Here is a 26798-nt window from a genome sequence, read left to right as displayed (position 1 = left end):
AACTGACGTTTCAGAAGGGCTCATGCCTGAAACATTGATTCTCCTGCTCCTAGGATGCTGCCTGACCTGCTGCGCTTTTCCAGCAACACATTTTCAGCTCTGATCTCCAGCATCTGCAATCCTCACTTTCTCCTAGAAACATGACAGACACCTAAAGGTGCTCAAGGATGCCCTCATAAGAACAAGGGATGATGCTCAACTCATCGACTGCCAGTTCTGATGTACCACAGTGAGAAACCATAATGATCTCCTCAGGAGACAGACACAGGCTGCAACAGACAGGGTTCCCTTCCTTGTCCAGTATTTCCCGGGAGCCTAATAACTATGCCATGTTCTTCGCAGCCTGCAACACGTTATCAATGAGAATGAGCACCTCGTCAAGACCTTCCCCACGCCTCCACTTCTTGCCTTTAAACAACCACCAAACCTCAAACAGCTCATTGTTCACAGCAAACTGCCCAGCTTTCAGGACAATACCGTACAACCCTGTCACAGCAGACCCAGCAAGACGTGTCAGAGTGTCGACATGGATACCTCCAATACACGTGGGGACACCTCCCACCATGTACGCGGCAGGTACTCATGCAACTCAGCCAACGTTGTCTATCTCTTACACTGCAGGCAAGGATGCCCTGAGGCTTTGGTACATTGGCAAGACCAAGCAGACGCTACGACAACAGATGAATGGACACCGCACAATCAACAGACAGGAGTGTTCCCTCCCAGTTGGAGAACACATCAGTGGTCCTGAACATTTGACCCCAGACCTTCGGGTGGCCGTGCTCCAAGGCGGACTGCGGGACAATCAACAACGCAGAGTGGCCGAGCAGAGGCTGATAGCCAAGTTCAGTACCCATGGGGATGGCCTCAACCTGGACCTTGGGTTCATGTCACAATACAGGTGAACCCACTGCACTACACACTATACACACACCTTCCACACTCACACCCATGCCCGCAGCATCTCAAAGGCTTATATTCCATCACACACTCACACACACTTTATCAAGCTTTCACACACGCAAACACACACTCATGCGCACTCACACTCACATGCGCTCACACATATGCACACACTCACTCACACACACACACACACATATATAGGTCTATGGGGTGAATTTGTATTTGCACAATTATATTTGCAGATACATTTTATTTTGCTCAAAAAACACACAATCTGCAGGCAGTCAATCCATGTAATATTTTATAAATTCCACTTTGGAAATCGAACCAGTCTGACTCAAGATTGGGATACAGACAGACTCTAACTCACACTTTTAATGCATTTGTTGTCTGAGCTGAGGTGTCACCTTTTTTTTTATAAAATCTTAGGTTATCTTGATAATGGACTTAAAAGAAGTTCTGGGATTTACATATTAACAAACGGAAACTGGCAACCCATTCGAAAAGATGAAAGACTTAATAGCAATCTAGGTTTGTTCAATATATCATTTCAGTTGCATGACACTGTGATCTTTTGCTATAAATTCTGTGTCTTATGATCCTGCCCCACAGCAACCTGATGAAGGGGCAGTGCTCCGAAAGCTAGTGCTTCCAAATAAACCTGTTGGAATATAACCTGGTGTTGTGTGATTTTTAACATTGTCCACCTCAGTTCAGCACTGGCACCTCCACATCATGAGTCTCTGACAATTAGAGGAGCATCTAATTGAGAGGGTTGATATGGCTCAAGGTTTTGATAGGGTGGATAAAAACAATTACATGGACAATAGCATGAAGAGGTTATGCCTGTCAGAGACGCTTCTGTGGTACAGTGGTAGTGAGCCTAGCTTAGAGGCAGAATGTCTGGGTTCAAGTGCCCCCACCCCCAGAGGTGTGTCAGGGTGACTGGAAAAATCTACCTGGATCAGAATGCATTTAACAGCCTTAGCCTTTCTATCCCTCCAGAAAACACCAAAGTGACCTGACAGAGGTCTTTAACATCATGAAAAGGTTTGATTGGGTGGACGGGTGTGTCCAGAATTGGTGTCTTAAATATAAGTTGGTCACCAACAAATCCAACCTGGAATTCAGGAGGAACCTCTTTACCCAGAGAGTGGGGAGAGCATGGAACTCACTACCACGTTATTAGCCAAGGCACTGAATGCTACAGCAAGGAGGTCATGATGGAGCTGTATATAACATTAGTTAGGCCACAGCTGGGGTACTGTGTGTGGTTCTGGTCACCACCAGACTATGGGAAGGATGTGATTGCTCTGGAGAGGGTGTGCAGGAGATTCACCAGGATGTTGCCTGGGCTGGAGCAACACAGCTACAAAGAGACAGGATGGACCAGGGTTGTTCTCCTCACAACAGAAAAGGCTGAGAGGAGACCTAACTGAGACATACAAAGTTCAGTGGGTCATGAATTGGGGAGACAGGGAAAAACATTTCCCTTTAGTAGAGCAGATGACCACCAGGGACACAATTTAAAGGTAAGGAGCATGAGGTTTAGAAGGGATTGGAGGGAAAACAGAGGGTGGCGGGTAACTGGAACTCACTGCCTAAAAAGATACGTGAGGCAGGAACCCTCAAGACATTGAAGAAGAATTTAGATGAGCACTCAGAACACCACAACAAATTCAACGGTGGCTTAGTGGTTAGCACTGCTGCCTCACTGCACCAGGGTCCCGGGTTCGATTCCAGCCTTGGGCGACTGTCTGTGTGGAGTTTGCACATTCTCCCCATGTCTGCGTTGGTTTCCTCCCACAGCCCAAAGATATGCGGGTTAGAGTGGATTGGCTCTGGGAAATTGTCCCTAGTGTGCAGGGATGTGTAGGTTAGATGCATTAGGCAGGAGTAAATGTAGATTAATAGTGTAGGGGATTGGTCTGGGTGGGTTACAATTTGGATGGTCAGTGTGGACTTGTTGGGCCAAATGGCCTGTTACCATACTGCAGGGATTCTATGATTATAAATCTACAGGCCAAGTGCTGGGAAATGGGATTAGAATGGATGGGTTCTTGATGACCGGCATGGAGACAATGGGCCAGAGGGTCTTTGTCCAGGCTGTGTGACCCAGGGAGCAGGAGAGGAATGTGGGTATAGACTGCTCCAAGATCCAACAGATGAGGGATGATGAAAAAAGCATTGTGTTTATAGGGTTAGACAAGAACATAGGCCTAACCAGTTGGGCTGAATGGCCTCATTCCATGCTGTACCTACTCCAAAGCCATTCCTTCCGCACAAAAAGAGTCCAACCAGGCCTTTGGGAGGAAGGATTTATTCAATCGCTTTCACATAAATGAGCCATGAAACTGGGAGGGAGCGGGGAGCAGGTTAACTAAAAATGTGTTGGAGAAGGGGAATCAGGGTTAGCCAGTCGAGCTGGAGGTATTTTCAGAGATGTTACTGCACACCTCTGGAGCAGGTGGGACTTGAACCTGGATCTCCTGGCTCAGAGGCAGGGACACTACCACCGCACCAGCCCAGCAAAGGTAGATGAATGGAGTCAAAGTACAAATCAGCTGTGATGGAATTGAAGTCTCAGTGACCTTATCCCTTTCCTGTAACGAGTTGCAGATTTGTGAGCCCAATCCCTTAATTTTTCTGAAGGAACGATTTTGAAAAATCCAAGTGATTCGCAAGTCGCTTCTAAAATATTTCACTGAGTCATATCAGTGGAATGCAGTCTGATAGACAGAGTGCTTTTTCCTTTTAGGTAGACCTCACTTTTCATGTTTACTTTTCAAAGCTGGGTTAAATGATTAAATAAGTCCCGTGGGGCGATGGTAAACCAATCTGTGCAGTCTGGGTCCCTGTTTAGCAGCATGTCAGACAATCAAATCAGGATTCCATCCACTGATAAATTTTCTACTGTGCTTGGAATAACTCCTCATAAATTAAACAACCTTGAGGGCTTTAAGTGGCCTGGGTAACTGAATCTGTCAGATTTTTCTGATGTTCAAAATCCAATTATACACTGTGCGACCAAATGAGCATTAAAGATGCCAATTATGCACACACTCACACACACACACAGTCTGTCTAACTGGGAAAGCTATAGGCACTTTTAATGGACTCTATCAAAGCGAGCCACTTTAAAAATTGGACTAAAAATTAATCTGCAAATCTTGAGATCAAATTACCTCAACAAAATTTAATTTCGGTGCAGCAATGTTTGAGCTTCCAAAACCCAGTGCTTGAGTTAAACAAGATTTCCGTGTTTGACAAGTCGCATTCTAAAACCTTGGAACTTGCCTGCGCCTGACTAACTGCCTGAGCTGCAGCAGGAACTGTGCAGAAATGTTCAACACTTCTTCCTATTTGAAAGACAATTATCAAATTAAACGTTCACACCCAACAGATGTAACAGTTAAAAACTTAAAGAACTGTGGATGCTGTAAATCAGAGACAAACATAGAAATTGCTGGAAAAAGCTCAGCATCTGTGGAGAGAAATCAGAGTTAATGTTTCAGATTGACTGACTGTTACTCAGATCGAGTTCTGAGGAAGGGTCACTCGCCCTGAAATGTTAACTCTGATTTCTCTCCACAGATGCTGCCAGGTGTAACAGTTAAAGTTCCATGATAGACTTTGCATTCTCTCTCTTTTTTAAAAAAATTTGGCAGAAAACCTACTTACCTGTGAAACTGAGTCTGTGAGAGGAGAGACTTCTCAAACGTTCATCTCACCCTAAGAATTTACACCCTGATATTTTCCATGTGCAAGATCACTAATGAAACATAACATAGCATAAGAGCTAGGAGCAGGAGTAATGGGCCCAGAGTCGGTGTCTCCTGGCTCTGGTAGGCCTGGAGCTGGGGTTTCCTGGTTGTGTTAGGCCCAGAGTCGGGGTCTCCTGGTTGTGTTAAGCCCAGAGTTGGGGTCTTCTGGTTGTGGTAGGCCCGGAGCCAGGGATTCCTGGTTGTGAGGCGGGTGTGGGTCCAGCACGGGAGCTAGAATCAGCGGCCTGTCAGTGAGCTGGGTTCAGCGCCGATGAGATGGTGCCTGAGGAGAGGTAACTCCGACATTGGTGGGTCTGGCCCTGGTGTGGTTGGTCGGTCAGCTCTGGGCTCAGGGCTCGTGGTGGAGATGGCTGGGCGAAGATGGACGTTCATTCAGCTTTGACGTTTTATTCTTGAAGTAATTCAGTGACACCTGGCTGTGGCGACAGTTGAAGCTTTTCATTGTATTTTACCGCATTGTTCATTGTAGAGTACAAGTGACAGTAAATCATAAATCATTCAACCACCGCACTCTGGGGGAATGAGTTCCATGGATTCATGAACCTTTACAGAGAGAAATAATTTCTCCTCATCTCTGTTTTAAATCTGCTACCCACCTTTTCCTAACTATGACCTCTCATTCCAGATTGTGCCACATGAAGTAACATCCTCTCTATGTCTACTTTATGACTGTTTCCCTTTACACAGGTATTCTTGTGAATTGTCCTGATAGTTTCAAGATGAAGAGCTTCAAGAGTGTGGTGGATTCCAGGACATTGACTAAATTTAAGGAGGAGACAACAAAGATCCAGGAAGGAAAGTAAGTTCATCAATGCCTGTTCAGTACAGACAAACAATCAGTAAATGGAATAAAACGCTAAACTAAGAAATCTGAAATAGAATAATAAACACACATAGATATAATATATACAATGCACAGTTCTATACATATTAAACATAGTTGTTTGGGAGGACAGATCTTGAGTAATGCTATAAAGAAGATAATTTATCCAATCTTTTCACGTTACACTCATCAGGACACTTTGCAAGAATACCAATTCGAGGGTTAAAACAACGTTTGTATGACATAAGAGAAAGGTCTGATTGGTCAGTGAGTCAACTCTGACTTGTGGAACTGTCAAGCTTCGTTTAAATTTTAAATCAGAGTCGAAGAGTGTGGTGTTGGAAAAGAACAGCTGGTCAGGCAGCATACGAGGAGCAGGAGAATCGACGTTTCGGGCATAAGGCCTTCATCAGGAAAGTTTAAATTTTAAACCAGGTAAGTTAACGCTGAAACAAAACAAAAACAGAAATTGCTGAAGAAACTCAGCAAGTCTTGAATCATCTGTGGACAGAAAATGGAGCTAATATTTTTAGTTGCCCCTGATTGGTCAAGAAATTGTCTTGAAATGGAAAAGCTTAGATAAAATCTTTCATTGATGGGGTGGGAGCATCACTTGCAAGATTAATATTTCTTGTATATCTCTGTTTTTAGCCAGGAAAAGCTGGTTTTGTGTTGACATCTTGAACTCCTTGTCCCTCAAAGTGGAGGGTGTGAGTCTGGAAGGTGTTGAAGGAGCCTTGTTGCAGTGCATCTTGTAGATTGTACACACTGCTTCCATTGTGTGTGTGTGTGTGTGTGTGTTGCTGTTAGAGGGAGCAAAGGCTGGAGTTAGTGGCTGCTGATCTAATAAGCTCCTTCGTTCTAAGTGATGTTAAGCCTTTTTAGCATTGTTGGGGGTGGGGCGTGGGGAAGGGTAGGTGTGTGATTATGCTGTCACTTTAAGAGGTTATTTTGTCTGTTTTGTTTTGAAGAGAGGTTGTAAGGCAGAGGTACCAAACAGGCTACTGTAGAAAGTTAAAAATCACACAACACGAGGTTCTAGTCCATCAGGTTTATTTGGAAGCACTCGCTATCGGAGCGCTGTTCCTTCATCAGGTGGTTGATCGTGGCGACTGTAGACACCTTGGGAGACTTTTTTTAATGCAGCCTGACTGGGTGTGGACAGCTCTCACAGGTCCAAATGTATGGGTTTTGGTTTTTTTTCAGTAACATCAGAAGATATTGGGGTCTCAAAAGTGTATGATGGGGCCTAAGCAGCAAGTTTTACAAGCAGAGGGTGGTGTGTGTATGGAATGAGCTGCCAGAGGAAGTGGTGGAGGCTGGTTCAATTACAACATTTAAGACGCATTTGGATGGGTATATGAATAGGAAGGGTTTAGTGGGATATGGGTTAACTGCTGGCAAATGGGACTAGATTAATTTAGGATATCTGGTCAACATGGACAGGTTGGACCAAAGGGTCTGTTTCCGTGCTGTACATCTCTATGACTCTATGAATGTTTCCAGACTGCTACTCTCTCTGAATTTTCTTTTGATGCCTTTTTCCTCCTGGATTGGAGAACTACATGTGAGAATCTGTGTCTGAATTTTCCTTTTTGCTAAGGAGTGTGTTTATGGGAATGTTATTATATTGGAACAGTTAATCAGTAATAGTTACTGTATTTTTTATTCTTTTGAGTTTCCAATCTATTAAGTTATTCTAAATTCCTCTTTGTTTGGTTGTATTTTGCTTCACATCAAGTAGTTTGACCAATCGTGTTGCGTCGGGAACAGACTTTTTACATTTGTCTTTAGAAGTAAGAAAGCATTAGGGTCTAGGCTACTTTCTGGAAATATTTTCTGAGGGGGTCTGCTCTGATCCATTACAGGCTTTGGGGAGTCACATGCTGCAGACCCCCAGACTCCCAGCCAATGACCTGCTCTTCATCCCCAACAGTAATTAGGTCAGTTCTGTTTAATGGTAAGCCCCAGGATTTTGATACTGGGAGAGTTTCATCATGCTAATGCCATTAAACGTTAAAATGTTAAAAGTTAACTTCTCCATTGTGGGACATGGTCTCTCCTGATATTAGCGATGTGCGATGTCCAGTGAATATTGAGCAATAATCAATCAGGTTCCAATTGCAGCACTGTGTCTTATTTTGATGAACATGCCAGTAGCTATCTACATATATATTGGACAGAATCCAGCAAAGAACAAGATGGATTACCAAATGTGTTAGAGAATGAAAGTAGGATCAGATGGAAATACTCATCTTCTGCTATACAATCATCGACTCGAAACATTAACTCTGATTCTCTCTCCAAAGTTATTGACAAATCCAGAGACTGTTCAGCGTTTTCTGTTTGTAGTTCAGCATCTGCAGTGTTTTGCTCTTGTCCCTGTGGAAAGTAGCTGTGTAATGAGACAGAATTGAGAAACGCAGGCTTGACTTGATGGGTTTCTTATGGTTTTCTATATGTTATTTAAACCACACAGCGTCAGCTTTGTGCTGGCTGTGCTACTTTATAGCTTTTCAACACACTCTCATATGTAATGAGAGGAGACCATTCAAATCTTAGATAATTATTTTGTTAAGCAAAGGGATATGGGCCAAAGGCAGGTAGAGCATGTTGGGACACAGATCAGCCATTGAATGGTGGAACAGGCTTGAGGGGCAGAATGGCCTACGCTGGTTGCTGTGTTCCCATTTCCATTTCTGATGGCATGTCCCTGCTTTTGAAGGTGACAGTGTAGTCGGTGCCATGAGTTCATTGAAACTGGCTGCGCAATAGATGTACCCAATCAATGCCTCATTGACAAGATGGCACAATTCCCTACAGTAAGATCCACTCACACAGGCCCTTCGACCCGACAAGTCCACACCGACCCTCTAAGAGTAACCCACCTAGACCCATTCCCAAACCTATATTTACCCTGACTAATGCACCTAACATTATGGGCAATTTAGCATGGCCAATTCATCTGGCCTGCACATCTTTGGCTTGTGGGGGAAACTGGAGCACCCGGAGGAAACCCACACAGACACGGGGAGAATGTGCAAACTCCACACAGACAGTCACCCGAGGTGGGAATCGAACCTGGGTCAGTTGGCGCTGTGAGGCAGCAGTGCTAACCACTGAGTTACTGGTTGTGTGTTTGGGAAATTCTCTGAAATCTAAGGATAGTGCCTTGATGTAGCCACTTGGTGAAACTGGCAAATATGTGAATCCATTGGAAGCTAACAGCAGTTCTATTTGTCGTATGGATTGTAACTCTGTCGAGTGTGTGAGCGTAAATACCCCTTCTATAGTTTAGAATGCGAAAATAAAACAGTATTAACTAAATAGTTTGTTGTAGTAAAATTTAGCCATTATCCAGAATTTTTCGTTTCTTCATTTTAGTGGATTCTGTTGTTCTTTAGTTTGAATATTACGGTTTGGGATTTGAACTACAGTGATTTGAAAAATCCTAAAATTTTTGTTCTTATTCATCTCTATTGGAAATACTGTTAAGATCCACTCACACATTTTCCAAATCAAGCCATTTCAGTCTTATTTTGATCTCTGCAGCTTATCTCTGCCACCATACTGCCCATTGGTACAATATTGCTGTCCTATCCCAAACAGCAGAAGTCCAGGTTCTCAATAGCTATTTTTTTCAAAAAGTTCTTGTGGGTTTGCCTTGTAAATGGCCTAATCCCTACAGCTGAAGACTGGAAGCCCCTTGTTCTGGCTCTCCCTGATCAGATGATTTGGGTTGACCCTTTCAATCATTGGCAACAATGGACTTTAAGATGTGGGGCTGCACTACCACAATGCAAGCTTTCCTTTTGTGTCAAATTGGCTAAGACCAACCTGACAACCTTGGCTGAGTAAATGGGCAACTGGAAAGGTCACTGCAAAGAAGGAATTTCTTTGCCAAGCCCAATGAAAGACAAATCTTCCATCAGACCCTACACTCCATTGACAGGCAAACACTAATGAAAATCAGGATGCTATAACCAAACGACAATAAAGTGCATTTCGAGATGCAGTGCACGCAGTTTCATGTGAAAGAAAGGAACTGCTACCATTAAACTATAGGTTGGTAGTCAATTTACCATCATGGGATATAACTGATCACTTTCCATGTTACAGTTTTCAATCAATACTGGGTTTCGGTGTGAGTGATGGTGAAGTTCAGTGAGGACTGGTTATTAATACCAGGGCTCTTCAGAATGTCACGGAGGTGCATCACTTTACCTGAACACTTTTAATATGAGTTGTTCATGGCTGTCTTTGCTGGCTGATTGATCTTTTCAAAAAATTTCACAGAGGCTGGAAGACAAATTCTCAGTCAAGTGCAGTGTGAGGATGGAGTAATTTAACAGCGAGGTGTGAGTAAAGACTTAAGTCTTTAGATTAACTACATGACAACCGCAAAGTAGCGATGTAACTGTATTTTCCTCAGGCAAGCTCAGCAAAGAAGGGCAGCCTTCATGTAGTGACACCAGAATGCAAGTCTGAGAATGCAGCTATAGAAATGTAGTTCATTAGCAGTTTGCATGAGGTTAATAATAGATTACTGCCATGTTAATATTTGTTAACATTGATAAACTTGCATCATTGTACCAAGGCACTCCACAGGACAGTATTTCTTTACTCTTTTGTGAGCTGTGGTGTGGCTGCCAAGACCAGCAATTGTGACCCATCCTTAATTGCCCTCAAACGAAGTGACTTGCTCAAACTTTTCAGAGAGTGTAGTCCTCCATCCATCTACATTGCTGTGGGTCTGGAGTCACAGGTAGTTCAGATGAGGATGGAGCAGCAGATGGTACTGGAGCATTACTCTGTCCCCTTGAAGTCTGAGTCCAGTAACATGTCCACTCTGCTGAAGAAACACAGGGATCCATGAGAATAACCAGCTGTTGTTTTCAAAGGGGCTGAATGGCCTGTTTTTGTGTTGTGATTTCAAAGTGATGGGATACAATGGTAACATTTTGCAATATGCTTACTCTTCCATTTCTTCAAAGAGTTGCAGTTCATTGTTAAATATATTGGAAAAAACGAGAGGGCTGTTTCTGTGGAAGCTACATCAAGACACAAGGAACAGATCGAGATAGTGGGGAGGCCGATGGCAGGGCGATTGTGTGCAGCTTAATAACCAGCATGGATCAGTCAGGCTAAACGACCTGTTTCTTTGCTATGAATTTATTTGGCAGGTTACTTCAGCGTGACAGGAAGATGAAAGGCAGAATATTTCAAGACCAGTAACTGCAGAGCTGCGTTTCTGAACATTATACAGTCACAGAGTCATACAGCATGGAAACAGACCCTGCAGTCCAACTGGTCCATGCTGATCATGTGTTCAAACTAGTTCCATACCCTCCAGACCATTCCTTCTTGTGTACTTATCCAAATCCCTTTTAAGTGTTGTAATGTCCGCTATGTTCTCTGGAAGTTCATTCCACACATGAACCACTGTCTGTGTAAAAATGTTGCCCCTCATACCCTTTTTAAATCTTTTTCCTCTCATTCTAAAAACTATGCCCCCTGGTTTTGAACTCCCCCACCCTAGGAAAAGGACTCTTGTCAACCACCTTACTTATATCCCTGATTTTATAAACCTCTATAAGGTTACCCCTCAACCTCCTACACTCCAGTGAAAAAGTCACAACGCTTCCAGACTACTTTTTATATCATACGCCGTCCAGTCCCAGCAACACCCTGCAAAATCTTTTCTGAACCCTCTCTGGTTTAATAATAATCATCTTCGATGTGAACTGTACCCCTTGCCATGTAACTAACAGCGTTGGGTGTGATCTTTCACTGGGAGAGCTTTCCTCTGTGTACTTGGTGTCAGCAAGTCTCCATTTACACACTCACAACCTATTTCCTTATTTTCTGTTGTTCAAATCACATCTTCCAGTTTATCAGGAGGCTTAGCTTCATGTTTTGTTCATTAGTACTGAAGAGGCTATATCCGCAATTTCTTTACTGAGACACTTATTCTCTGGCAATTGTTCCTTTTCAGTTAGCCAAAGGTTTGCCAGGATTCATTGCAAGTTCCTAACTGGACCATAAAGACAAAGAAGGAGAGCACTCAGCCCCTCCTTCCACAGCCTGTTCCTCGATAGGTTGGTCACTTGTGTGCTACCTACAAAAACACCAGGATATCAGTGCTGCTTCTTATAGTGAAGATTTTGCTGCCAACTGAGGAGCCAGGTATAGAGATCTCACCCAGCTAGAGCTGTGATGTGGAGGAGCCGGTGTTGGACTGAGGTGGACAAAGTTAAAAATCACACAATGCCAGGTTATAGTCCAACAGGTTGATTTGGAAGCATCAGCTTTCAGAGCACTGCTCCTTCATCAGGTGGTTGTGGAGCAGAATCATAGGATACAGAATTTATAGCAAAAGATCAAAATGTCATCCAATTGATGCGATGTATTGAACAAACCCTCCCATCCTGGCACTTTCCCCTGCCACCGCAGGAACTGTAAAACCTGCGCCCACACCTCCTCCCTCACCTCTATCCAAGGCCCCAAAGGAGCTTTCCACATCCATCAAAGTTTTACCTGCACATCCACTAATATCATCTATTGTATCCGTTGCTCCCAATGCGGTCTCCTCTACATTGGGGAGACTGGGCGCCTCCTAGCAGAGCGCTTTAGGGAACATCTCCGAGACACCCGCACCAATCAACCAAATCGCCCAGTGGCCCACACTCCACCCTCTCCTCCCTGACCTATCACGTTCATCTCCTTCCCCACTGACCTATTGTACTCTATGCCACTCTCTCCCCACCCCCACCCCCCTCTAGCTTATCTCTCCACGCTTCAGGCTCTCTGCCTTTATTCCTGATGAAGGGCTTTTGCCCGAAACGTCGATTTTGCCTGTCCTCGGATGCTGCCTGAATTGCTGTGCTCTTCCAGCACCACTGATCCAGAATCTGGTTTCCAGCATCTGCAGTCATTGTTTAAACCTAGATTGCTGTTAAGTCTTTAATCATTTAGACTGGGGATGCAGGTTTAACTTTTTTCACATCAGATTCCCAAGATAACTTAAGGTTTTATTAAAAGGAAAGGTGCCCATACAATGCATTGAAGTTGTGAGGTTAGAGTCTGTCTGTATTTCAACCTTGAGTCAGACTGGTTCTATTTCAAAAGTGGGAATTTATAAAATGTCACATGGACTGACTGCCTATAGATTGTGTACCTTTTGAACAAGATAGACCTATCCTGGCTCCCAGAGGTCACTCAGCAGATGCCATGGTGGTGGTCATGGCTATAGCAGAGGCTGAGGGTCCAGTACCAATCCTAGGACAGAGGTAAGTGAAAACAGCAAATGCTGGAGATCACAGCGGGTCAGGCAGCATCCATGGAGAGAGAGCAAGCTAATGTTTCCAGTCTAGATGACTCTTCATCAGAGCTGATGTGACATCATCTAGAAACGTTAGCTTGCTCTCACTGCCTCCATGGATGCTGCCTGACCCGCTGTGACCTCCAGCATTTATTGTTTTCAGTACAGATTCCAGTGTCTGCAGTAATTTGCTCCCACAAAGGTAAGTGACATTTTTTACCCAAGGGAAGGCTGGTTACACTCGCTATTGGTTTTAAGCTGTTTACTTCACTTCTGTTTTCAACCTCCTTTCAATGTTAAGGTGCTGAATTTTTAAAGCATTGAGAGCCATTTTGAGGGAATGACTGGAAGGAAATCAAAATCTAACACTGAAAGAAAATATTTTAGCAATTAACTATTTATTTACCTTGAGAATTCGCAGAAGAAATACACTAATAATTGAGTTTTGAAATGTTAGTGATGTGTTCTGAAGAAGGGTCACTGGATTTGAAACATTAACTCTGATTTCTCTCCACAGGTGCTGCCAGACCTGCTGAGTTTCTCCAGCACTTGGTGTTTGTGTGTTAGTGATGGTTTTGATTAAGATCAAATCAATTTATTTCAAGGAAACAGATTGAAATTGTGAATTATGATGGATTTACTTACTTTAATTCAGTTTTATTCAGAAAAAAAGAGCTATAAAATTATATCACACATTAAATCTAACGTAATATTGGTGAAATAGGTTTTCACACATCGTCATTATTACCACAGCTGTGTCCAAGATGTCAACCATTTTAGTGGAGATTTTAGGTTGTGTGAAATCAACTATGCAACTTTGATGAGCTGTGAAAGATCGGGAATGAGTTTCCATCAATTCCTCTACGTGGCATCTTTTATCAAAAGTGACCTGATTTTTCAGAATATTCTAATATTTCAGACTGGACCTGATTCAGATTCAGTCCACCTTACTGGGCTGGCTGCCTCAGGCTCTGCAAAATTGATATTCAGAAACAATTTGAATGAAAAAACAAAATGAGACTTTTGTTCACTCAGACATTAAAGCCTCAGTGGGAAACTACTGAAAGAATCAAAACTGGATTTTGATTTGAGTGAGATTAATTTGGAATGTCACAGAGTCAGCATTTATTATGCTCGGTAATTATCGGAAAACTCACCATTGAAGGAACTTTGAATAAAGAAACTTAGATGGAGGAGGACAGTACATTTCAAAAATGGCATTTAATTTGAATCAAGGCTGGAAGGAAGTATGTCATAGGGCAGACTGAATGTTCAAGCCATGCAACGTGTCCCTGTGCACCACAGCCCCAGATTCACTTATTCATGGTAATACACAATTGCAGCCATATCACCTCCGGGACCTCTTGCAGACTCCTGAATCAATACAGCAAAGTTTTTACAGAACAGCAACTGGTTAGACATCTCACCAGGTTTCTGCCAATGTTTATTCTCCAGGCGAGCTACCTCCCACCCACCCAACTGAACCCCATTGACACATCCATCTATTCCTTTCTCCCTCATGTGTTTACCATCTAGGACAAGTGCAGCAGATATATGGGAATGCCACCACCCTTCAACTTTCCCTCCAAGCCACTCACCATCCTGACTTGGAAATATATCGCCATTCCTTCACTGCTGCTGGGTCAGAATCCTGGAATTCCCTCCCTAACAGCACTGTGGGTCAACCCACAGCAGGAGGTCTCCAGTGGTTCAAGAAGGCAGCTCAACCTCACCTTCTCAAGGGGCAACTAATGACGGACAATAAATGCTGGGCCCAACCAACGACGCCCACCTCCCACAAATGACTAAATTAAAAAAAACTCGACTTGTTCTAATTTGGCAATGAAATGAAAAGAAGGGAAGACAGCAGCACCTCAGCCAGCAGTGAACTCCAATGTAGTAGGTGGAATGTCAGAACAGGAGGAGGCCATTCAGCCTCCAATTGCCTTCAACAACAAAGGGCTCCATCTGCAGGCAGGCACTGATCACATAGTAACAAGGGAGAAACTGTCTTGTACTCACAAGAGAGTCAGTAACCAGAGGATGCAGTTACCCAAGGGTGGGGTCCAACATTGGGTCCCTGGCATTGTGAGGTAGGAGTGCTCACCACTCTGGCTGAACCCCTTTGTTGCTGAAGGCAGCATGTGAACAGCAACAACTCATTGATAAATAATGCCCTCAATACAGGAAAAACATCCTGAAATCTGTGGTCGCTGTATCCTGCTGCATAACAACATAAGAACTAGGAGCAGGAGTAGGCCATCTGACCCTTCGAGCCTGGTCCACCATGGCTGATCTTTTCATGGACTCAGCTCCACTTACCTGCCCACTCAACATAACCTTACTTCCTTTACTGTTCAAAAAATTGTCTACTTTAGCTTTAAAAACATTCAACGAGGAAGCCTCAACCGCTTCACCAGGCAGGGAATTCCACAGAGTCACAACCCTCTGGGTGAAGAAGTTCCCTCTTAATTCAGTCCTGAATCTGGTCACGCTAACTTTGAGGCTATGCCCTCTTTACCTAGTTTTACCTGCCAGTGGAAACATCCTCTCGACTCCTATCTTATCGATTCCCTTCATAGTGTTTCTATAAAGATCCCCCCTCATTTCTGCTAAATTGCAGTTTGTAACTGCCCATGGGCGGTCAGGTGTCCTTGCTCCACTGGCCAATATTTATCTCAGTCAATTTCTTCAAAATTGATTTTTTTTTTTCATTTTGTATTGCGGTTTATAGGAGCTTGCAGTGTAAAAAAGCCTACAATATTTTGTACGTAACAACAATAACGTATTGGCCAATTTTTGGTCATTTTTGTTGTCTTGAGTTTGAAGGATTTTGGAGATAGCTTCATTTTTTTTAAAGATTATATTGAAAAGACACTTTGAAATTTTTTTGAAACCATGAGGTAACGGCTGGTCTTGGTCACTTGGACTCATTGCAGGGAAAACACCTGACTCTCTTACCACAGGGTATTGACAGCTGTTCTGTTTGGAACAGTGTATCCCAGCTTCCATTTTGTGTTTGGATGTTTCACTTGAGGAAACCCAGAATGAAACAAGCTTGTATTTGAATGAAGAAAAAAGATTGTTCTTCTGGGGAAGCAACAGAAAGAATTTATCAACGTTGCGTTCCTGAGCAAGATGTGCCTGTCAATATCCCAGAGAAAACCATGTCTGATTAGTGACTTGACCACACGTGCAAGACACTTTGGAATTGATGTTTGAATTTCCTGTTCTTATCAAGATTAGTCACCATTTGACAAAAAGTGTTTTTCTTTTTGAAGTACACAGCCAGATATCTATTTTTTCTCTTTAGCTAAAATGCTAAAATGTGTGTGCCTGTTTAGAGGGCTAAACCATTATATTTTCATATTACAGACTGCGCGTGCTCACCAATTCTGCATCTTCATTGAACAGTGGTGAAAACAGGGTGTATTTGTGGTGTGGTGAAGGGCACTTGTGTCTAATCGCCATGCTCACAACACAGCACTTAAAAAGGATTATAAAGTTGAACACTTTTTCATTATTTCTTTATTTTTCTGCCTTTATGATCTATGTTTTGGTTTACTTTTCCGTGTTTTAAACTGGCGCTGGAGACTGGCGACACTATACACCATTTTTCATTTTATTTTGTAAAAATAAATACGTGATAATAAATAAATCAAAGTACAACACGGACAAATGGATGTATTTAAGGATAAGCTAGATAAACACACAAAGGAAAGAGACAAGATATGTCAAGGATTGAGATGAAGAGGGGATGGAAGGAGGCTTGTGCAGAGAATGAACACCAGCATGGACCAAATGGGCTGATTGGCCACTTTCTGTACCAGAAATAGTTTGTATTGTACAGAAAGTGGCTTTTGTATTTGTCTAACAAGCTGAAATGTCACCTGAACAATCATGTGACAGACAGGATTCCTTGACTGGAAACAAATACATTTTTGGCTAGTTTATATTTTAAATAAAACAAAAATTCAAGGTGACATTTTGTATACTCTAACCTCTGCTATATGTTTTTGTGAGCCATGTGTCAATGCTCTCTGGTAAAGAAATGGGATCCAATCGACCGAAAATCACATTAACAGTGAATTCCAATGATCAATAATGTGATTAATGAGCGCCACTGCTCCAATAGAATAGTTTCCTGTATCATCCATATATTACATTCCAAGTGGCAGATTTATCTGCATAGAGGGAGTTAGTGCTCCCAATGCTAGGGTGTGCTCTGTCCTCCAAATAGTTCACAACTGGGGAGAAAGTGGATTAATCTCCAGCCATTATAAATGGGCTGACGACAGGATTGATGGTGCCAGCTAGTGTTGTGATGGAAAAGCTCGCTGCACCCTACTGAGCACGTGCAGTTTGTAACATGAAAATATAAATGTTTAGCCCTCTAAGTAACCCAAAACACACACATACAGACGTTTAATAAACACAGAAATGTTAGTGCCCAGCAGGTCAGCTCCATTAATCTCCTGACTTTCTTTTTGACAAGGTATTAACATGAAGTCTGCCCAGGTCCTGGCTTGGGGTAACAAGTCATGGTTGAAGCAAGATAGTGTGCGCATACCCGGCCTATTCTAAATTGGTAGACACATGCTTAGTGCCCTGGCCTGTGCTTTGGCAAGTGGTAGACTCTCATTTCTTGCTTAAGCCTTTAAAACAAGGACAAACAATTCAAACATCACAACCTACAATTAAGCAGTTATTTAAAATAAGCAGCTTTCAAAGAATGTATACAATTTTGCAAATGAAATTCAACATGGTTGACAACAGACTCACCAAAAGTACTTTGAAATTTGAACTTTGTGTGGTGTTAGATGGCCAGTACATTCACACCAGCACCATAAGATGTACAATGGTCAGGAGGGTACCATTGGCTTAGCCAGATTGTACAACAATATTCGCCAGGTTTAACAAAAACAAATGAGAGATTGTATGATGCCTGAGTAGGATTAGGCCATTCAGCCCATCCAGTCTGCTCCGCCATTCAATAAGACTATGGTTGATCTGATAATCCTCAACTTCACTGTCCTGCCTTGACCCTGTAACCCTTGATTCCCAAAAACAAAAGAGAGGACTGTGGATGCTGGAAATCTGAAACAAAAAAAGTGCTGGAGGAAACAGCTGGCAGCATCTGTGGAGAGGGAAACAGTCAATCTTTCGAGTCCAATCACCCTTCTTCAGAACTGAGGGTAGCTATCTTTTCCCAGCTCCAATTTCACAAAAGTATTATAAAACACTAAGCTACGGAAGGAAATTGTAAGTTAGGTGATTGAGGATGTGGTGAAAGAGGTGGATTTTACACATGCTTTAAAGGAGAAAAGAGAGATAAAGAGAGAGATGTAATTTAGGGAGTAAACTTTAATGTAGAGTAGAGAGGAAGGCTTGTGTAACCTATTGAGTTACATTAATTTTGCTAATCTGCATTCTCTCTCTGGGGCAGAGAGAGAGATAGAGAGAGAGAGAGAGAGAGAGGGAAAATGGGACAATTTTCTCTTTGTACTCTGTAACTAATTCACAAATGCTGTCTCTGAGGTGAGAGTGAATGCCTTTAACATCAAAGCAACACTTGACTAAGTGTGGCATCAACGAGGCCCTAGTAAATTGGAGTCAATGGGAGTTAGGGAGAAAGACTGAATGACCTGCAGTCATTCTTACCATAAGTTCCACTTCTCTGCTACAGATATTCCTCAGGCTGGTATCCTAGTTAACCACCTACAGGTTACTTCAGTATTTTCCACTTGCCTGGATGACTGTACCTCCAAAAATATTGGAAACAATTCAGGACAAAGTATCCTGGTGGATTGGTATCCCAAGCAGCATTTTAAGCATTCCCCCTCTCCATTAATAACACACAGTGGCAGCAATGTGTACCATTTACAAGATGCACTGCAAAAGCTCATCAAGGCTCCTTCAACAGCTTCTCCCCCAAGTTTGCGACCTCTACCATCTAGAAGGACAAGGGCAGCAGATACATGGAAACACCACCCCCTGCAAGTTCCCCTTCAAGCCACTCACCATCCTGACTTGGAAATATATCACTGTTTCTTCAGTGTTACTGGGTCAAAATCCTTATAGACCTATGGATATACTCACATCCCAAACACTGCAGCAGTTCAAGAAGGCAGCTCACCCACCACCTTCTCTTGGACAATTAGGATGGGCAACAAATTGTGACCTCGCCAGTGACGCCCTGATCCCATGAATGAATATCGTTTCTGAAATCCATTTACAATTGCATATTGTGCTCTATATATGTACCCTGCACAGCTCGAAACAAATAAACTGCCCAAGCTTTATTTACAATTCAGTGTGGGGTACATGTGAAAAAATTAAATGAGTGTTGTAATAAAACCTATCAGTGATTCACATTAAATAATTACACCAAGCTCCAAATGGAAAGAATGTGCGTTTCCTAAAAGACTTACTTTTGTGTCGTTCCCAAGTGAATACTGTTACACACATAAAAGCAACATTTGCGAGATTATTAATGCTCACCACTGGTCAGTTGAATCACTATAGGAATAATAGCAGCTGTCATCAGAACTGCGAACAAATCTAAGCGACTTTTCTTTAGCCTGCACCGGAACCCAATTATGTTAAGAAGCTTAGAGTTCATTTGAAATCCCTGCTCTGCACAAAGCAGTGAATCAGGAGATGCTGTGTTTTATTGATGAAGGGCTGAAATGAAAGAGAACATATTTCCACAATTTACAAACCGGATCAGACCAAACATGAATCATGTCCCATCCGTCTGAATAGCTCTTTCAGGCGCCCTTCGTTTAGACTAACAAATTAATTGGAAAGGCTAAAGCTTACATCCATTGACAATTTAAAAAAAGCATAACTGCTGGTTAAAAAAAAAGTCTTGTCAGTAGTTTAAATGTGTGTGTGTGTGTACATGCACAGTTGTGTTAAAACCCTTCAGAAGGTCAGTTTCCACAGGAATGATCTTTCTTGTCAATGAGTTTCAGTTTGATGCACCATGAATATCGAAAGCAAACCTACCTTTTATTTCTTTTTCTGGAGTATTGTTATATCCACTTTTCTTTTATAAAAATGCGATTTCATGTGTATGTTTCTGTCTTCTTTCTCTCTTTCTTTAAATCTCTTTCATCTTCCCCTTTGCGTTGCCCTTCATGTTGACCCATTCCCCCATCTCCCACCCTGCCTTCTCTCTCAGTTGCTCGTGGGGATGATGGACACAGGGCATGGAAATGGGAGAAGACGGAACTGGGAGAGGTCGCTGGCGGAGGATGGAGTATTCACACTTGGAGCACGCTTGTGGATTGATGGGGCAGGGACTGAAGGAAGGAAGGGAAAGATTTGAATTTTTATGGAGCCTTTCACAATGACTGGCTGTCTCAAAGTGTGAAACGCATCAATGGAAACAAACATTGAGAGTGAGTTATGTATCTTACTTAGAACTTTACAATGAAGAATCATGCCATTTTGCCAAACACATTTAAGGGGAGCCAATGACCCAGTGGTATTATTGCTGGACTATTAACCAAGAAACCCAGGGAATGTTCCGGAGACCCAGATTCAAATCCCGCCACAGCAGATGGTGGAATGTGAATTTAATGAAAAGGAATCTGGAATTAAGAGTTGCCAATTGTTGGGGGAAAATCCAACTGCATCCCTAATGCCCTTTTGGGAAGGAAACCTGCCATCCTTACCTGGCCTGGCCTACATGTGGTTAACTGCCTTGTGAGTAATTAGGGATGGGCAACAAATACTGGCCTAGCCAGTAAATGAAGAAAAAACACTGGTGTTTAAATGATAAACAGTTCTGGTTCTAATTTAATGGTGAGAATGTGTGGCAGATTGAACAGTTTAGGGGTTTATCCTTACAGTTTTGAAGAATGAGAGGTTCTTGAAACAGATAATATCCTGAGGGGACTTGATGTGGTAGAGACCAGAGTGATGCTTCCTCTTGTGAGAAAGACTATAACTGGGGGGGTTACAGTTCAAGAAATCTCTCTCTTAAGGTGAGGATGAGGATTTTACTTTTCCTCTTCGGGGGGCGGGGGTGGGGGGTGATGGTAAGTCTGCGTAATTCCCTTCCTCATAAAATAGTAGAGGGAGGCTCACTGGATTTATTCAAGGCTGTGTTAGGTGTACTTTTGATAGTCTAGAGAGTTGAGGGTCATGGGAAACACACAGGAAAGTGGAGTTGTGACCATAACTAGGTCAGCCATGATCCCCCTTCCTGAATGGGGAAGCAGGCCTGAATGGCTGAATGGCCAATTCCTATTCCTAGCTCCTATATTAAATGCTGCAATAGCACTCGATATTATTTGATTTTGTTATATGTCATTGTTTTCAAACATCATGAGACTTTCTCAGGATTGGAGGAAATAAGATGCAGGAATGTTAGAAGCATGATTCTTTGAGTTCCAAACATCGCCTTTGGCTTATGACAAGATTCTGTCAGCCAAAACTTTCAAGCTGCAAAATTAAGTAGCAAAAGGTCCAGAACTGACAGGTTGGACCGAAGGGTCTGTTTCCATGCTGTACATCTCTATGACTCTATAACTCAAATATAGAGAACGCGGTCGATGTACAAAGAACAGAGGGACACGTAAACCTTTTTGGATGTAATCATTTGCCTGAACATGCATCATTTCCCTACTGAAGAACTCTGAGCAGGTTCAAGGGAAAGGCCACCGCTAAATCATGAGCTTCTTTTTCTCTTTCACTGCCTGATCAGTGAAATATAACATTCCAACTTTGTCCAGCTCAGAGTGCAGAAGAACAGTCAACCTCAAATCATTCAGCAGTCACTTAGCTCAGCTGGTGGACAAATAGCAAGTCATTGCCAACATTGTAGGCCCAATTCCTGGACCAACTGAGGACTCTCCATCCCAACCTCTCCCCTTGCCTAAGGCACGGTGACCCTCAGGTTAAACCACTACCATTGTCTCTCTAATAAGAAAGCAGCACTACCCAAACCTCGACTGGTTCATCAGAACCAAAAACAAAATAGAAGTAATGTCCTTTACATCAGACAGTGGGAGCTGACAAAGGAATCAAAATGCAACTTTCAAACACCAGCAGTCTCATAAAAAATGACTTTTTCAAATAATTGAAGAGGCATGTTTTTCGAAATGCTATTATCGTTCATTTTATTAAACAGACCAAGTGTGACGGTATCATTTTGTATTGGCAACATTCCAAATTCATGGCACAGAGAGAGATGACGAGGAAAAAGCCTTTTTGTTTCGATTATGTAATGCTGGCTACTTAACATGTTGACAACAAGGCATTAGATCTGGAGGATCATTTCCAGTTTGATCCACTTGCCTCAGGTTTACAAGAAACAACTGCCAGTCACTATTACATACCATGAGGTAAGGCAAATCTTAAAGCATCAAAGGAAATAAAATAAAACTGTATTCCTGAAAAGTCTATGGAAAGTAAGACATCTATCTAAACATAGTCTAAAGCAAAGCAAGCATACACTGCAAGAGGCAGTTTCACAGAATCCATAAAACTGGTAGAGAGTGTGTTTAGAACATTTTTATTGTAAACTGGACAAATCTGGAGGTTTGAGCAGTAGATTTGGATCAGGGCTTCATATCAGACCACATTGTATTTCAATGGGATAGACTTTGAGTGATGATACAGCACATCTGATAGCCCTCCTTGTATTATTTTATTTTATATTTGTCAGGAGGGATGTCAAGTGGGCTGCTCAGCTATTAACATCCTTTTTACATTGGCATCATGAAGTCAAGATCTACCTCAAACTCCCCTCCCTGTGATTTCTACCATCCCTCTCACCCTAGTGTTCATTGCCATGAGATGCCAGTCTCAGGAACAACGGGATTGAGTTCTATCAGATGTTACTCTGTCGGCCTGAGCCGAGAGTTACAGCTTTAGAGAGAGTTAGCTTTAACAAAGGGCTGGCATAGGACACAAGGGGCTGAGTGGCCTCCCTGCGTGCTCCATCATTCTGCGAGTCGATAAACCTACTCTTCTCCCTGATAGCATATCCTTGAGCAAAACAGTTAAATGCAAGAGGACTACCCTTTCCAAAGTGCCCAGCATTAGCTGCTAAGATTAGCCAATACTATAACAACTGAGGTACCAATTAAGACAGAGGAACTGGTCATTATAGGAACGAGCTGTACCAAATCTCCTCAGTGATCGCCTTGTCAACCTTCTCCTGTTTCTAAAAGAAATGCCTAAGTCAATTTGAGAAAAAAATTAAGCAAACTGTCAACAAAGTTATTATATTTTTAAAAGTAAGTCAAAATGCATTTTTAAATATGAGTGTTTCTGACACGACCACTTGGAATACCAGGGATAGTGCAGAATGGGGGACATGATCAGTGGCTTATTCTAAATTGTGCATGTTGTTGGTGAACAGGTGAACAATTAAGAAATAATATAGAAGCAAACGTCATGGAAAGAGGCCATTCTGCCCATAATACTTTGGTGATATGACGGCTGAGTTTAGAGACCATAGATCCAGTTGTACTTTGTTTGGAAGAAGAGAAGCTGAGGATACAGGCTGAGAGATGGGGATCTACATTAGATGATACATTCTCATGTTCAAGTAAAAAGCAATATCTCAGTAGGTCAGTGACCAATATATAGAACATCCTGTGAGAGACACTGGAAACTGTGAGTATTGAGCTACTTGGATGCAAATGTGACAGACTTCTTTAGAAAGTAACATGCTGGGATCTAAAACATTTAAAACATGATGTGTGGTAAGTGGAGCAAGATTGGGAGGAATGTATGACTTGAGGTCTATGAGTCCCAGGGCTGTCCAACACCTGGTCGGAATGGAGAGAGTGCCTTGCCTCATGCCTGAGTTGATGTAGACTCATTGACAGAGACAGGTCACTGTCAACAACTCAACCTTTTTGTATCGTATGATCCCCAGGATAGTACATGTTGGATTACTGATGGACCATAGTCATTCCTTATTCAGAAATGACTGTGTCCTTCCTGTTTCAGTAAAGGATATTGTTACATATCAAGTCCACCTTGGGTGAGGCTTCCCACCTCATCCCTTATAACAAATGACTCCTGGTAGGTCCATATCAGTGTGTGTCTGCTGCAGTCTGGGGGCCAGGCACACCATCACGGAGCAGGGAGTTAAGTGCTCCAACTCCCAGCGGAATTCTACACACTGTGCCCTGGAGTGGGGGGCGGGTGCTTTCAGAAGGGTGCTAGGTGTCTGCTGGGAGTTGGAGGGTTTACCGAGTTCCAGGGAAGGGGTGGAAGAGTGGGATGAGTCAAGTTGTTCTCTCAGAGACTTGATGGGCTGGATGGCCTCCACCTCTACAGCAAGCATTCCATGATTTCTGATTTAATGACAGTCTTTTGGTGTTGAACCTTGCTGCCTTGGCTCTCCATATTGAGAATGATCAGTGTTACACTGTAACTGTGTTGAGTTTCATTCATTCCGATAGGCCCAATTATATCAGCTGTAATTTACTGGGGAGGTAAGATAACAATGTACTATACATCGCAAAACTTTATTATCCATCTACTCCAGTTGGAAACAAGTTGGTTCTAGTCATCACCAGCTTCGCAACTAACTTGCTGCCATAATTTAACAAAAATCTCTTGCATGGTGGTGGTGTGTTTTTAGATAAACAAACATGGGCCAAGGGCAATAAAATTCATGTCTTTCAAATGCGAAATCCCAGGGCTTTTTTTTTTGAAGTGTGGTTCTGGGGTTAGGGCAGCAGATGTTTTTTGTGTAATGTTGCAGACCTCTGTAATGTGAGAGATGACGGAATAAGTTAAAGTGACAGGAACAGCAGAAGATTAAAATATCTCTCCTTGGAGACCAAAATGATAGGGACAAGAGCATTCACAGATCTATGTTTCACCTCTCCAGGCTGAATGAGCAGCTCTGTACTGACACTGAGTGAGAGAAAGCTGAGACGAACATTAACTAACACTCATCCTGTCAAATGAACTTTGATATATGGTGGTGAGCTTCCTTGCTAAAGGAAATCTGACTCTCTAGAGCAACTGGTGAATATTTAAGTAAATTAAGCTTGAGTTCCCAGTTGATCACACTGCAATAATACTGAATTATTTCTAGCTTATCAGAAACATTATCCTCTAGCTTTGGAGTTTTCAGATATGCATTAAGGATTTGCAAACAATTTCTCATTGGCAAGCTAATCGCTGTTTGCAAACAGCGAGACATGGTCTGAGTTGCACAGGGATTTCTCAAGTCAACCAAACATTTATCACCAATTAGTCAGAGTGAGGAGTAGCCATGACCTGGATTTCAGATTTTCTTTTATCAAATGGAGTTAGTCCCCCTCACAGTCATCACCACTTTTGACTTTGTTATTCAAACTCCCTGAGCTTCTGAGAAATCAAAAGCTACTCAGGGGAAAAGAAAATCTTGGAAATAATTTGGGAGATGGTTTACTTTCTCAGTGCAATGCATCCAAAGCAGAGCTGTTGGTGCTAATATGGGAACGGCACTGCCCTATTCCCAGTGGAGTTATCAGGACAGGACCCTGAGCTGGGAGAACAGCCTGATTGGTCCTCTGGGACAATGATGACTTTAACCTTACAATGCAGTAAAACATCCCAAGATGTTTCACAGGAAGAGCAACCAGTCAATTTTTGAAACCTGCCGAGGTATGACCAAACCTTGATCAAAGCAGCAGGTTATAAAAAGCATCTCAAAGGAGAAGAGATGGGGCTGAGAGGTTTAGGAAGGGAATTCCATTGCAAGCTGGCCATGACAGTGATGCCCACGTATTGTAAATGAATTAAAAGAAGGAAAAAGAATAAAAAGAGAGAGAGAGAGAGAGATTGGCACCAATAAGTGAGGAACTGCCACAACCAATAAAATTTGTTAATCTGTGTGCCAGGAGGGAGTTAACATGGTGCAAAAAGCTAAAGGATTGCTAAAGGAGACGTAAAACATAAAGAGATAAGATCCAATTTAACAACCACCCCATCAACTGGTTTGGCCTGTATTTGCCAATGCTGTCTCCCTCTCAGATTAGAAAAGCCACCGTCAACTTCTCTGGCAAATCTCACAACTCAATTTTCATTCTTCCTTAGTCTCTACACTGGGAACCAACCTTACTGTGGTATCAAGGGATTGCCAAAGGAGGAAATATTAACAAAGTGAATCCATTTTTTAATTCATCCACCATCTCTAAAAAGAGAAGAGATCCCAAACAATTGGCTATTGAGTTTGTGTACACATCTGAACAGCAATGGGACAGGTATGGCTGACTGATTGGGGCCTAGATCTGTCACTGTTGGATTCTATGGCAACTTCAGGGTCAAGCTTTAGGTAAACACTGACTCAAGGAGCAGAGGTGTGATATACCCTGGCGTAACAGGGATAAATACAGTTAGGTCATCCTTCGGTTGAGAAGCTGATATGATATTGGATCCAATTTCTCTTGTTCAATGGAACACCAGTTGTAGGCAGTAAAAGTATCATTTCAAAGCACAATATTAGGCCAAAATATTTCCCTCAATAATTACAATTACGAAACATAATACATCCCAGAATTTGGATACACAAAACTGAACAAGATGGCGATCTAAACGCAAGCACAAAATTGTACCATCCACCTTCTGGAAGTCTAAAAGAGGGACAGTCTGCCTTCACGGACATCGACCTGTCTTGTTATCCTTCGAGTCATGTCCTCATTGTCCACTTTCTGTGGAAACAGAAAAATGAATCTAAGCAAAAGGTCGCTGCCGGGAGAACATAGGAAATGTCCCACGTAAAATGGCATTTTCATCACCATCGTTTAAAGGAACAATCGACCCCTAGCTCCTGCTTATATAATAATCCATTAATATCTAGTGAATGTCATATAGTGGGTCGGGCAGAAATGTGAGAGACCTCATGGTTGATATTGAAGGTCCAGGGTCACACATGAAGAGTGGCCTTTAAGGAAACCATCTTGGTCCGAATACTGACTTAAGACATCACTGAATAAAT

General features: G+C 42.5%; 1 protein-coding gene across 4 annotated transcripts in view; it reads right to left on the bottom strand.

Moving 5' to 3' along the window:
* Window positions 1–21949: 21949 nt before the first annotated feature.
* The window catches only part of LOC122553102 (ADP-ribose glycohydrolase MACROD1-like), a 918032-nt gene continuing 913183 nt past the window's right edge, over window positions 21950–26798 (bottom strand). For all 4 annotated transcript variants that reach the window (XM_043696642.1, XM_043696643.1, XM_043696644.1 and 1 more), the window contains exon 17: window positions 21950–26511. In XM_043696642.1, coding sequence (XP_043552577.1) covers window positions 26498–26511 — 14 coding nt within the window. In that variant the 3' untranslated portion in view covers window positions 21950–26497. The remainder of the gene's footprint in view (window positions 26512–26798) is intronic.

The sequence above is a fragment of the Chiloscyllium plagiosum genome, chromosome 9, assembly GCF_004010195.1.
Source record: "Chiloscyllium plagiosum isolate BGI_BamShark_2017 chromosome 9, ASM401019v2, whole genome shotgun sequence".
NCBI classification, from domain to species: domain Eukaryota; kingdom Metazoa; phylum Chordata; class Chondrichthyes; order Orectolobiformes; family Hemiscylliidae; genus Chiloscyllium; species Chiloscyllium plagiosum.
This window is presented reverse-complemented; position numbering and strand designations above follow the sequence as displayed.